Raw genomic sequence first — 15,216 nt, forward strand, 5'->3', positions numbered from 1 at the left:
AACCGCAGCCAGTGGGAGCCGCGATCGGCCGAACCTGCGGACGCAGCAGGTAAACAAACCGACCCGGCCCGCCAAGGGCTTTCCCTGAACAAGCGGCGGACTGGCTTTGAGAAGCACTGGCCTATAGAATTTAATAGAAAAAGATATCCGTACAATAGTTGGATTTTTTTCAACCATCCTATAGAATTTAATAGATATCTCTACTACGTAATTTACAGGATGGGTAAAAAATACTATAAGAAGGATATTCTCTATTATGTCTACATGTTCTGAGTTCTGAATATGTGGCTGAGACCTTTACCTACTTTAAAAAAACCAACAAGAGATACAAACAACTTTTAGGCCACTTTGCATCATTCATGAATTCAATCCCAAGCAGGTTTTATCCCACAAAGACAAATATAATCTAATATTCTCTATGTAAATACATACACACACAAAGAAAGAGTGAGGAGAATAGGAAGATTCCCTAATTAATATCGCTTGAATTTCCCCCACTCCATTATAAACTTGAAATATAATATCCCTCCTACTGAAATATGGCATTTTTGCAACAATTTTTTTTCACTGCTTTTTTCTCCTACTGGGCCCTGCAAAGGATAAAATGAGGTTCTTAAGGCTGAAAACTTTAAAAAATTGAGCATTAAATAAAAAGGTTTGAACTGGCTGAAAAAAAACAGCTCTCCTAATCTGAAGGTTTAATCCTACATCAGTGATATGTTTCCCTACTTCTCCACTTTTCAAAAAGGAGTCTTTTTTCAGTGAACATTTTTTCCCAGTTCCTCTGACATTTTAGTAACTGCCTGATGATGTTCAGGATCTATCAAACTTGTCTACTACCTGTATTGCTATGTGGGTCAGAAACCTACAGGCAGACTTGGTGCAACTAGAGACATTCCATACATGCTTTCAGTACTAGACCCTGGGCTTAAAGTGCTTTGACCTTGTGCGAAACGTCACAATCTCACAGAGATCTGGCCTTCCTTCAACCACTCATTATATTCAAAAGTGACATTGCATGCTTTTTGTCCATGTCTCCAAGATGGACTAAAACAACACAGCACACCATGCTCTCAAACTCTCCAATGACGCACGAAGGGGTGAACGCCCTGACCCTACCTGGCGCCACTTGCGGAGCCACCCCAGAGATTCATAGATCTGCAGGACTGAGCCAAATCTGGGAACTTCACTACATGAGGCCTGGTGTGACGATATCAACTATGGTCACTCTGGCTGACATAACTGTCCTCAGTAAGCTAGGTATGTTTGATGAGGAGGAGGAGGAACAAGAAGTTCTCTATGTATACAAATCTATTATTTTCCTAACACTGTTAGCTTGCTAACAAAAGTAGTCCAATCCTCTGAGATGCTGAGCCCCTTCAGTAAGAGTTGAGGGTGCTCCTCACATTTCAGGAAGAGGTCTAGTATCCATGATTGTTGCACAACACCTTCATACCTAGTGACTCAGCAACACAATTGATTTAGCTTTAAAAAAAATAAAATATCTGTCTTCAACAGTAATATTTTAAGCCAAGCAATTTTCATCCACATTCATGAGTAATGCGCACCATACTCCAGTTGCTAGAAATCCAGATTTACTCTAATCTAGGGATGAGTTAAGGATTGGGTCATTTTTCTCCCCTTCCTCTACTTACTATATTTTGTTCATAGCCTTATATATAATTAACCTAATTATGATTTGATTTGTGCAAACAAGCCTATTTATGTCTGCTATCTGATATTATAAAATAATTAGTGACACCTAAACAATATTCAATGTAATTACAAGGCACTGAAATAGATGGGCTGACTCACAGACAACACCATTTGGATCAGAATTATCTGATGAAAGGCCTAGTTGATGATCACATTTCATGACCATGTTTACTATTGATTGTATATATTTAAATAATAGTACTTGTGGCATTTGCATATTTAACACCATTCTATGGCAACGAATAGCAGTTACATGAAACATTTGTGCATATATCAGATTTGTAAACAATACAGATATGTAAAATCCTATAGCTTATTGTAATGACAAACAGGCTACTTGGATTTTAATTTAGCAAGCATCAATTTCTGAAGAAGAATTTCCATTGGGTCATTCATCAGGGCATGTACTCTATATCTAGTGTGGCAAGACAGCAAAAACATTTACTGCCTAAAAAAGAAAAACACTTATGACAAAACTATTAAGCATTATTGACAATTCAGTAAGTGGCACTCTTCCCATTGAGGGGGATAGTAGCTAGTCTTTCCTGGATCTCTGTGATTAGATAGCTACCCCATTCCCACTGTCCTATATATCTGGGAGGAAGCCATCCCACAATGCCCCACACTGACAGTTAAATAAGTTCAAGTGGTCCTGGTGAAGACATGCTCCGCCGACACAAGGAGCATAGCGTGCACGTGCAAAAGCAGTTTAGTTACTGCGGTGGCTGTAAGTCAACATAACTTAGGTTGATTTAATTTTGTAGTGTAGACTTGCCCTTAGTCTGGGGTTCTTCTGCAAGACAAAAGCAGAATGCAAGTAGCAGCAGAAGCATTTCTGTCCTATTCCTTTTAAATATGGGAGCCATTGCTCTCCCTCCTAATGGTGCAAGAGGTTGGGTAATGGGATATTCCATTAGCCCTGGATATTAGAGGAAGGAGTTTGGCCAGGTAGCTATTCTGAAACATATTTGGAAAAAACGGACTGGTCTGAATGCAAACCACAAGACCCCCCCCCAAAAAGATGGTGCTAGCTAAGCAGGGAAGTTTGTAAGACATCAAGGAAAGTCTGCTTTTGGCCAAATCTCTAACGGTTCTGCTTCTGTGTTCGATTTCATTATGAGAGTTTCTACATTGCTCTTTATAAGATTAAGTTTGGGTATGTCTACACTACGAAATTACGTCAATTTTATAGAAGCTGATTTTTAGAAATCGATTTTATACAGTCGATTGCGTATGTCCACACTAAGCCCATTAAGTCAGCAGAGTGCGTCCTCACTATCGTGGCTAGCATCGACTTACAGAGCGGTGCACTGTGGGTAGCTATCCCACAGTTCCCGCAGTCTCTGCCGCCCCATTGGAATTCTGGGTTAAGCTCCCAATGCCTGATGGGGCAAAAACATTGTCATGGGTGGTTTTGGGTACATGTTGTCAGTCGCCCCTCCCTTCGTGAAAGCAACGGCAGACAATCATTTCGCGCCAGACACCAGGGTGATTAGAAGAGCACAGCAAGGTGCGCTGTGCATCAGAGAGGCTTTTAAATCCAGTTTCCTGACTGGCCAGGCTTTGGTGTGACAGTTGTGTGTGTTTCTCCTTGATGCAAACCCGCCCCCTTTGTTGATTTTAATTCCCTGTAAGCCAAACATCCTCCTCACTTTGAAATAAAGTAACTACTGTTTTGAAACCATGCATTCTTTCTTTATTAATTAAAAAAAAAAAAGAGATAACTGACAAGGTACCCGGGTGGGGTGGGGGAGAAGGGAAGGACAAGGCCACATTGCTTATTGTAGCCACACTAAAAATCAAACTGTTTGAATGACAGCCTTCTGTTGCTTGGACTATCCTCTGGAGTGGAGTGGCTGGGTGCCCGGAGCCTCCCCTACCGCGTTCTTGGGCGTCTGGGTGAGGAGGCTATGGAACATGGGGAGGAGGGTAGGCAGTTATACAGCGGGGGTCTGTGCTCTTGTTGGCTTTTCTGCAGCTCCAACAGACGCTTCATCATGTCCGTTTGCTCCCCCATTAGCCTCAGCATCGCATCCTGCCTCCGCTCTTTGTGCTCACTTAATTCTTTCCTGGCCTCTGCCACCGAATGCCTCCATGCATTAAGCTGTGCCCTATCAGTGCAGGAGGACTGCATGAGCTTGGAAAACATAATCGCGAGTGCATTTTTTTTGCCTTCTAATCTGCGATAACCTCAGGGACGGAGATGATGGGGGGGTGTAGAAACATTCTACACTCTACGATTTTGGGGGGACTGCATGGTCACCTGTGCTGCTAAGTTCGCCACGCTGAACAAACAAGAAATGAAATTCAAAAGTTCCCAGGGCTTTTCCTGTGTACCTGGTTAGTGCATCGGAGTTCAAAGTGCTGTCCAGAGGAGTCACAATGGAGCACTCTGGGATAGCTCCCGGAGGCCAATACCGTAGATTTGCATCCGCACTACCCCAAATTCGACCTAGCAAAGTCGATTTTAGCGCTACTCCCCTCGCCGGGGAGGAGTACAGAAGTCGATTTTAAGAGCCCTTTAGGTCGACGGAACAGGGTTGGTTGTGTGGATGCATTCATTTTTAAATCGACCTAATGCGGCTAGATTCGACCTAACCCCGTAGTGTAGACCAGGTCTTACTTTGGTTATAGAAAACATATAATAGAGAAGATAGAACTAAATGAGATGTAGATCGAAAATGGAATCAAAGACCTCCCTTCCTCAACAAAGAAGGAGACCAGTTGTTGGCAAGATAGATGCAGATTTGATTTCACAGAGACAAGCCAGCCAAGAAGGAAAAAAAGAGACATAAAAAGAACAGACCAGAAATACATAAAAAGTTAGGGGAAGAATACTTTTTTTAAAAGATCCTAAGTCCTGTAGTACCTTTTCCTCATAACCTGATCTTTTTAGTAAGAAAAAGTTGGTTACAATTTATAACAGGAACAAAATCAGATAAAGCAAAAATTTGTTCATGTATCCATTATTTCTCGGACCTCAACAGAGCTTGAAAAGAGCTTTGTATCAGTTTGGCAGGCTGCAGTTCAGTCCAATAAAGATTTCAATGTAAATCAAGGTTACAATCATCAGATGCTGATCTTTCTAATAAAGATCTAACAGCAATGAGAAATACAGAAACAGCTATGTCTATTGTTTCACCTGCAACATTACCAAAATTTTGGCAGCATCGGATAACATAGGAAGTGTTCTCCCAGTGAAGCTCTCCAAAATATGTAAACAGCACACGCTGGGAGGATCTTGTTTCATTCAACCAAGCTTCTGACATTAGAACAAAATCTAGTTTACATGGACTAGAAATACCTGGGGTCCATTAGACTGTCCAGATTAAAGTCACAGGGAAATTATTACTAATGTGTGTAAACAGGACAAGTTGACACCCATGCTTCAGGTGTTATTTTTTGACAATGTCCAGGGCTAGAGGAGGAAGAGATTCCTCAATAAATATTTGGATTATGTTCAACAGTTTAACAGGAGGGGAGGGCTAGAACTTAATGCAAAGGCATATGAGTTTGTAGGCAAACTAAAATCTGAATAGCAGCTGTAGACTAGTCCATCAGTTTCTCCATTGTTCATACTTAAGTCTATATGGCTTTGGAAAAGTTGTTCAACAGTTATCAGAGAAAAGAGACCAAAACAATGATTTATCAGAAGTGAACAGTCCGACAGCTTTTACTTGGATTTGACTGTCTTAATCAGGATGAGCTGCCTGTCTCTAGAGTTCAGTAGATGGCCCCCTGTTGTAAGGCCTGATCATTCAAGGAAGATCCCCAGTCCACTTCATGGTGGAAGGAGGAAGGTCCAACTAAATAAAAGTGGTCCCCCTTAATTCTGGCAGCTGAATTGCATCGCTGCTCCGTGTCTCCCACTGGTTCAAAGGTTAAGAAAGGGTGTATTGTGGGAAAGGAAAATTAATCAAAGGACATGAAGTCCAGAGACAATATAATCAAACAGTTTTCTACAGCATTTTCTGAGAAGTGCAGAAATATAGTGCAAGATTTTCAAACCTATCCACATATCTTCAGCAGTCTTACCAGCCTGGACATTTAAGTTGTACCCTTTTATTTGTATAGTCACTTGCCCGCGACTGTCATAAGGCGAGGAGCTCTTAGACTTTCTAGACCATGATCCCAAGTCCCCATGCGTATTCTGTTTTTGAGTCAGACAGCTATTTTTAGATCATGGTTCATTTAGGGAGTCTCTGAGAGTGTACCTCAAAACTGACCCTGTCTTTGGTATCTTATTATTCAAACAGATACCTAAAAGTTATAGCTTGCCAGAAACAAACAGTGACTAAAAAAGAGCATCCATAACTACATACGTAGTAATATTTCTAGCCTAGAGTGTTAAATAAAGTGCATCTTGACAGTGCCAAGCAAGCTGTTGACATATAAAAATATTGTTAAAAAATAAGTAGCGTTAATCTCTGCACACAATGGCATCTTCTGAACTTTTACTAATAAAGTTTTTCCCTTATTAAAAGAAAATTGGTTGTAAGGTAGACAGGTATAAAGTTTTGTGGCAAACTACTGTGTAATTAAACAGATTGGACAAAGAAAAGCAATAAGCGTTATGTAGTATTTGTTTAGCACATATGATGTGCCTGGTACTGTACAAGACAAAGTCCATGGGCCAATGCGCTTAATTTAAGAATGATAAAATAAGACACACATGTGTACAACCCTGAATTGTAAGAGCAGTCATAATGCATTTTGTATACACAGTTTTTAAATCAGGGTCATATTTTTGTGTAAGTACATGTATCTTATTTTTGGGTACGTCTCCTACTCCCATATTTTCCCCAGCAAAATACTGTGGTGGAAAGATCATTTAATTGATGTATGTTAAGTGTTTGAGGCTCCAGGGAAGGGATGGATTTGGATTTTGGGAGGCATTATTATGAAGATAGAGTGGGGATATGATTCACTGGATTTGGAAGACCAGTCCACTCAAAGAGCACGGTGTAGAAGAAGGCATAAAGACAGGAATGAGAAAAGGAAGTGAAGGAGGCAAGGAGGTTGGCATCATTGATGGAATGGAAGGAAATGGAGAAAAGATGGACTATAAGAATCAGGATCTGAGTAGTTATGCAGAGCATTGAATACTGGAAGTTAGTTTTATGTAATATAATAAGTATGCAAGAAAGATTCTGGGAAAGGATTAGAAGCTTCAAGTGATATGGATGGACCATGGGGTAGGAAGATAATTTTAGTATCTTCATTTTGTATAGACCAGAGAGGAGAAATAAGAGACGCAAGGGAGGCCACACGAGGAGGAGGTTACAGCAGTGAAGGCAGGAGATGGTCAGGACTTGGACATGCACTTAAGCAGCTGAAACAGAAAGGAAGCATCAATAACCTAGGAAGAGCAATTAGCCATGAATAGCATGTTAGCTTTAAAAAGCAAAACAATTTCTCCTTCTTAAGAGATGGCATTTCAAGCCTGCTTTGCAAAGTAGATGAGAATGGATAAGTCCCTATCTCAGAAACCCTGATTATTTAACCACAACATTTTCTTGATCAAAGGGGATACACTAGTAATGACATAAGCCTTCACAGAATTTTCACCAGTTTACACTGTATCTGAATTTGACCCAAATACATTTCTCTTCCTCTCTCCTTCCCCAGCCTCTCTTTCAGATCAGAAAGATAGATGCAATCAATTTAGATTCCTGGCCCTATTCTTTTCCCATAATTCTTTCAGTCCAAATGTTGCCAGTTCAGTTTTACTTGTCAATATATAAAGTGGTGTAGAGGTTATTATATTCAGCTACTGAATGTATTTCCATAATGAATGGGAACCGTATGAACTGTACTCTTAATAACTGTGTCTACCGCTTACAACAATTCCTTTAGAACTTCAGAAAGGCTTCCTGCCACCTTTGACTCAAACTTTGTATCCGCTTAAAAGCACAGTTAAATTTCAGCCGTTGTCTCAGAATATACATTCACATTAACGTTAAGCCAACTGGCTGGATAATTTAGGTTAATTTAGATGTGGGGGGGCTTTGCGATGCCATTGGGTAGTTATTCCTTGTAAAGACATTTTAAATGGTTGCCGAGATTCCTAAAGCAGGGGAGTGAGGTTGTTTTATTTTAAAAAGTAGAAATAAATGCATAAATGAGAAAATGAGTTAATGAAAACATCTTCCTATGAAATCTAGACATAAACTCAGATCCCAAGTCAAGTTTTAATGACAACTCTCTGAAACCTTTAGGAGTGAAGGCTAAACAACTTTACTATCACAGTTTGTCTGCAATTAGCACACATAGTGAATCTGCTTCTATACAATAATTCTTAAAAATTTGCCACTATTTTAATTATTTTAGAAAAAAAATGGGAATAAGTGTCAAATCATCAAGATTTGAAGCAAGAAAACAAACTCATGGCCAAATTCAGCTCTTACAATGGGAATAAGACCTGTTTATGTCAGGGCGAAATGTAGTAAACAATTCTATATCTGAACCATAGATCAATGTTTCAAAAGTAAGATTCATGTTGAAAGTTGCAGGTCTTCAAAAGCATTAAAGGCTTAGTCTATGTGGTCCATCTTATGGATGAGTTATCAAGTGGCATAACTACATTTAACTGAGTCTTCCTTGGTATACATGGCCATATGCCAAAAGAGTAGGATATATCAGGAAAGGAAACAGAAAGGGGTAAAAGGAAGTAAATATCTCACTTTCCTCCCTCCCAGACACAAACATTAATTTACACCTTCAAGTTCATCTATGTGCATATTACACCAATATTGGGTGTAAAGAAATCTAAATTTCTTTACTCCAATATTGGGGTCCCATCAGTTGCATATACACAACTCCAACTGACCTCTGTGTTAGAGCAATTGGGCCCCTAACCTATACATTACTATATGTATTACAGTAGTGCCCAGAGGCCTATTAAGCTCAGGGCCCTATTTAGACCTGGTCAGAAGATTTTCAACAAAACAATTGTCAGAAAATGCCAATTCATTGAAACCAAAACTTTTCCAGGAAAAGGGTCAGTTTCAATGAAACTTTAGTAAGATCCAGGATGGAATTTCTGGTCAAGATATGCCAATGAAAGAGAAAGAGAAATCAACTCCTGAATGTATCAGTGGTTGGGGCACTAGCATAGGATGTGAGGGACCAAGGCTCATGTCTCCACTCTGTCTAGTTTAGAACCAAGACCTGAATCTGGGTCTCCCATCTCCCCAGCGAATGCTATAACCATAGGGCTACTAGCTATCCTGGGATGGATTCTCTTTCTCTCTCATTTTTCACAACAAATTTCAAAAGCATTTGTTTTTTTCCTGATATGGAAGAGAAAAATTAAAATCTCAAAAAAATTATCTGGACAGGAAAATCATCTTCCACCCAGCTGTTGCCTCATTGTACTAGCCAGTGCACACACAGAGTGAGAGACAGTACCTGCCCCAAAGAGCTTACATTCTCAAAAATATATCACTCTCAATTTGGCCCTTTAGCTTGAAAGTACCAGCATCTTTATTGTAAAATAGTTTGGGGTCCTTGTTAGTAAAGAGGCTTATTATTAGCTATTACTGGGGTTATGGTATCACCTACAATATGCTTGGGAAGCAACTAGCACATAGCAAGATACAGTTCATGCCCCAAATGGTTCAAAATAAGATAAATAATTTTATGGAGACTTCGGAATTCATTACTACAATGAAAGGAGAGGGACAGGGCGAAATGCTTCAGTATGAAAGCCAACACATTTCCCAAAAATCATCTGGGCCTGAAGAAATGAAATGCCCAACAAATTCCCCTGGAATCTCATTGGTAGTGCTAACAGTCCTTTTCAAAGAAGAAAATTCTTCCTTCCTGTCACACCCAAGTATAAGATAAAGACGTTACATACGATGACTGGAACTGTGGTACAAGCTTAACAATCAGATTTAAATCTATTTCCAGACATACTTTCTACAGTTGGCTGAAAACTTGTTTTGTAATACACAGAACTGTCCTCATGTAATAGCATAGCAACTGCAAGTTAAAACAAAACAAGTCAGTTAACAGACAGTTAGGAGACTTTTGCTGTATAACAACGTTTAGACGCATGTATTTAAAAACCAGGTGGATTATCCATATGCTCAGTTACTAGGACACTAACAGTTACGTCCATGGCAATTTTGTTTCTGTTCTTTAAAAAAATCATCACTTGCAAGCACTAATGTTAAAACCAGAAAGGAAGTCTAGTACACAGTGGCTATGAATGCCAAATCAATTTTCAGCAGATAATAAAGTCCATGTTTTACAATCAGCAATGCACTGTTTTACTACCCAAAATGTAAGCTAATAATATATAGCTCTGCTAAATGGAAAATGCAGATATGCTGTTAAGAAACGGGCTGGCTGTGAGATGATGGATCATTTCTGCTGGGACCTTCTTAAAGCTATGTGCAAATGTTTTGAAAATATCACATGATGTGGCCATGTGTTAAAAATTACAGCCAGTTAAGTTCTCTGCTAAGAAAAATATGTGGGCAATTTATGAAATGCACTCCAGGATGGAGATGTCTTAAGTAAAACCAGATTCTGAAAACAAACCCATTTTTTTGAAACATGAACTTAAAAAAAAAAGTTGCAGCCACATCTGGAGAGCAGAAGTAAAGAAGGGGTGGTCTGACCTAATACCAGGCCATCTTCTGAAAGAACAGCATTATTTCTGGGCTACAATGACTGTGATCACTGATTGTTCTTTTAAGAAAACCGTTCTGAATATTGCCATGGGCAATAATAAAGCATTTTGTAGGCCAACATCTGTACTATAAAATGACTGATAGAATTGTAAAGTTTATTACATAATGTTTGGAATAAAAACAGTTCTAAAAAACTCACAATAATCAATCCACTTCATATATGGCATTTGATCTGAGCACTGTGCATCTCTACATCAGTGATTTAAAGATATATACTTTCTAGAGTCCAAATAAAATGACAAAATAGTTAACAAAGTTAGTACAAATCTCATATTTGCAGGATTATCTTTCTAAAAATAAGTTTCCTAAGAGTTGTGTTAGAGCCTCCAAGATCTATGAATTAATTTTATTATGAGACCCTCATTAACAACCTCTCTGATCTAATTTTTCAGACATACTAACATGGGAAGACTAGTAGACAATCACATTTATAAGAATGTGATCTGTTTGTCTTTGAAGAGAACATTTAATTTGTGTACAAGTGTTATCACCATACAGAAACCAGAACAGATATTTGATCCGTCTTATATTTTAGAAAAAACAGAAAGAACTTTGGGTGTCAGAACTATTAAAAGGATGCTTCTGAAATCAAGAATATGTTACACACACACAAACGCACACACGCACACAAAGGCAATGACATAATATCCGATTACACAAAAATACACATCTTTTTAATCTTCTGCAGATAATGTGCTTACTTCTAAAACACAAAATCTGCCCCAGATGGCTAATAATGCCCATTGGAAAAAAAAAAAAAAAAAACCACCACCACAATATTAAAGGGGCTAAAATATGCTGTGAACAGATTGAGAGGTAGTTCATCATAGAAGAGAGTAAAAAAGTGCAGATGGGTGTCAAAAATAGCCAAGTGTCAGATCTGCTCAAGTATCTCCATTCTGGCACATGCTCCCAGTCACAGCTGTTAGTGTATTCTCTGTATCCAAGTGCAAGGTTTTCTAACACTCAGAGCTGACATTAAAAGCACACTTCTTCCTTGCTACCACTTTAACAGAATGCTGGAAATTAAAGATTTATTTAACGTTAAAGCTTAAAGAGTATTGATAAGTATATATATTTTCAGGTGTAGCTCAAGCCACTTTGATTAAAGATGCATGAAATTTTAACCAGCAGGTAGATTAAGTAATTTAAGTCCCACAGGCTTACTATGCAATAGGTTGTTCAAAAATCTCTACTTCAGTCATTCCAATAGCATCTTTGTTAGTGTCTCAAAAGAAAATAATCATGCTGAACATTTAAATATCATAAAATATCAGATAGCGAGCCATGATACTGTAATTTCTTACAAATATATGCAAAATATCCGTTGTATTTGATTTACATCACATGCACTTTTTCAAATTAATGAACTGCCATGATATTTCTAATGAAGACCACATCCCAAGGAATATAATGCATGCAAATCAAATTTAAACTTTAAAGGGTTAAATTGACCTTTCATAGTCCTCAGTTATTATCTATGCAAATTAATTTGCCCATATTTCAACCATACAAATCCTCCTAGCCTTGCACTTTGAGCAAACAGAGTTCCACTTTCTTGTTACAATCTCAGTCTTAGGATCAACAAACATAGTATTGGAAGAATATGACCGTGCATTAACATCCTAAAAGAAAAACATTCTTTAAACAACTGGCAATACCTACATACAACTGTGGTTGCAGCAAACTGACAGATACTGTTTCAAAATACCATCTGTGAGGTGTACAGATTCTGTGATCAAGTGCAGCTTCTGCCTGTCCTACCCAAATTATCAACAAGAACCAGCCAGCTGTAGGATCTCAGTGTCCCTGTCTTTTATATCCAGAGACATAGGCTTTTTTAAATTGGCACATGGCTCTGTTCAGACCTTACAAAAACAGCAAATACAATCCATTCTGCAATGGTCAGGCTTCTCACAAAAAACTCAAACAATTTGCCCTGTATAGAAGCAATATTTTCACTGGCAACAACACTTATCAATTAGACAAGTAGTCTAAAGATCCAAGGATAATATTTTTGTGAGGAAATTGACATACTAAGATTTCCAGTTCCACAATGGTTTCACTAATTCAGCAGAATCTGTAGGATTGTTTAATTATTATTATTATTATTATTATTATTATTAACGTATTTCAAATTTTGGCTGGTGACAGCTAAGAACTGTGATTTAGGGCAAGACTGAAATCATTTGTTTTCTAAATCTTCCTTCACTTCTCTAGCATAAACAGCTTTGCAAAGAGATTATTCCCAGTATACACCCATAATCTAAAATTATATCTACACATAAAATGTTTGCAGATTACAAGATACAGCTGACAGTCATGAAAACCAGACTGAAGCTGTATTTCTTCTCACTAAAATTATACCCCCCCACACACCTGCACCCACAAATAGGGTGACTTTCTACTATTCCTATCCCCATTCAATGTAGCATCCAATATTACTGTACATAATATCTTTGATAGTTTCCACACACAAATTCCCCTCCCCTAAACATACACACTCCACAATTAGTATCTACAATCTCTCTCTATAAGCTTTCAAAAATCACCATGTAGAAATTATTTTTATATACAATCAAAATATAATTAGTGCTTTCCCGTTTAAATAAAAAGAGCTGTAATAATTTTAACTCACCAGGCATCCTTGAATAAAATATACAACACTGTAAATGGCTCTCTCCTAAAAGCAAGCTTATTTAGGGCTCAGTGCCTCCTGTTCTGGAATGAGCACAGAAAAGCGAGGAGGGCCATCAGAACTGGCTGTGGCAGCATAGCTGGAGGCAGGATGCTAGGCGCGTGCGTTTGCCAGGCAAAGACAGATGGAGAGCTGACACTCTGTATTGCACTTGGAGCAGAAATGTGAATGATGACAGGAGCACATGTGGCCTTGAACCCAGCCCTGTCTCTTCAGGCAGAACAATGACAGGGATGTGTGTGCAAATTATCACAACCCCAGCTCCCCTCAGCTGACTCCTCTTACTCTACCTTTCACAGCAAGTTCCAGAGGACCAAAGAATAGAAAGTAAAATGCAGAGTGATAAGATGAACACTGAATTATTCATTTTTTTCTTTAAAAGTTAACCCTTTCTTTAACTGCAAGCAATTAAAGCAGAGCATCTATTAGAACCAGTTCTCCTCAAACAGTAGAAAACATGTTCTTCTCGTTTATTATTTTAACAGCCATAATTTTGAACTACATAAGACCATGGTTGTTTATTTAGTTGGAAATTCAAAATATGTAACAAGATATATTTAAAGGTTTTTTCTTTTCTTTTTTCCCCTTCTTCTTATTGTGCCATTTTATCACAGTGAACAGAGTATCAAAATCATTCCCTTTGTCAGCTTCTCAGTAGTATGTGTAAAATAGAACACACTTAGAAGCAGACCACTTTTATTTTACTACAGTGCTTTTAACCCCCTGGGATTTCTGCATTGATATGCTCCAAACATTTGCAGCTTACTCTCCTTTACCTTGCATGGTGATCCATGGGGGATGAAAACAAAATCTTCCCTGTAAAGCTTTTTCAAAAGCTAAACAATCATGTCCTCCTGATTTCTGATTTTTGCACACCCCTTAAATGTTTATCCTTCACATGAATAACATATGCCTGGCTAGGTTCAATGCACTCTTCCCTATTAAGCTTTAATGGACACCATGATACATAAAACTACAACTCTTTGTTATAGTGCTTTATCTAAAGCTGGCTATTTTCCTCTCAGCAGTCCCTCTTTAGTCCTTTGTAAAACATCCTTGCCTCATAGGAGAAACATACGCCTGACACATGCCTTCTGTAGCACATTTAGGCTTATATAAGATTCCAAGCACAAGCGAAATCTGTTTTTTCAAAATCTCTCCTCCAATTTAATACTTGCAAAATCTTCACTGTTTTAGTAACAAAAACGTTTACAGCAAATCATTAAACACATACTTTCCTTTGCCTTTTCAGTGCATGTTCAAATTCCATATAGATACCAAAAAAAAAGAAAAAAGATTCCATTCAGAATCTTCAGAAACTGTATTCTTTTAATATGAAAGATTCATAAAGACAAGAGTCTTTATATGTTTAATTTATGCAGTCCCTTGATTTCCCTTCATATCTTCTGCCTCTACTACACAGAAACAACCGCACTTCCAGGCCTTCCTTTTCCTTCCTTTAGCTGCCACAAAGTGCTGATAAAATCTATTTTGGAACATAGAAAAATCCTAACAGCCTTTCCATCTCTGGATCCCTCTGCCCATTATTATTTACTACTAAAAAATAAGAAGTGTCATCTTTGAGAAATACGTCAGAAAAACAGAACTTTTAATGGCACCTAAAGCAGCACTCATAAGCCTTTCTTCAACTAGGGAAGCCCCAAATTCAAAATGTTTAATAAAAAAATTCACAGTGCTTACTCTGTTCTGTCACTAATACCATAATGCACCCTATTTATGAGACCAATCTTTTTGTTCATCTTACTCAGACGACAGTTGTAATGAGGTTCTGTATAATGGATTTCAATGTATTTGAGAGCTAAGCAAAAACATTTTTATGAGAGAAGGCTTTATGGGGGAAGGGAAGAAGGGGCAGGGGGAGAGTAATAATCAATTAATTCTGTGCCAGAGACGACTTTAAAGAACTTGGCATTATTTTTGTTTCATTTGGTGCCCTGTTTAAAAACCAGTCAGTCAGTATCTGTTGGTTTTAAAAATTCTGTATTCTACATGAAGGAGAAAACAGTTTCACAGTTGGAAATACAACCTTTCATCAACATGGGTGCAGACAGAATCAGCTTTAAAATAGAAAGTAATGTG

At 38.2% G+C, this 15,216-nt stretch overlaps 1 protein-coding gene across 5 annotated transcripts in view; it reads right to left on the minus strand.

Annotated features, from left to right (window-relative positions):
* The window catches only part of RUNX1T1 (RUNX1 partner transcriptional co-repressor 1), a 147,459-nt gene that overhangs the window by 96,332 nt on the left and 35,911 nt on the right, over positions 1-15,216 (minus strand). Inside the window, exon 1 of one of the 5 annotated variants that reach the window (XM_024201788.2) lies at positions 13,057-13,070. The exons of the other annotated variants lie outside the window; for them this stretch is intronic. Within the exon in view, the coding sequence (XP_024057556.1) occupies positions 13,057-13,063 (7 nt within the window). The 5' untranslated portion in view covers positions 13,064-13,070. Of the gene's footprint in view, positions 1-13,056; positions 13,071-15,216 lie in introns of those variants that run through there. 5 annotated transcript variants of the gene reach the window in all.

Source organism: Terrapene carolina, unplaced genomic scaffold, assembly GCF_002925995.2.
Source record: "Terrapene carolina triunguis isolate 2854851 unplaced genomic scaffold, T_m_triunguis-2.0 Scaffold58, whole genome shotgun sequence".
Taxonomy (NCBI): Eukaryota; Metazoa; Chordata; order Testudines; family Emydidae; genus Terrapene; species Terrapene triunguis.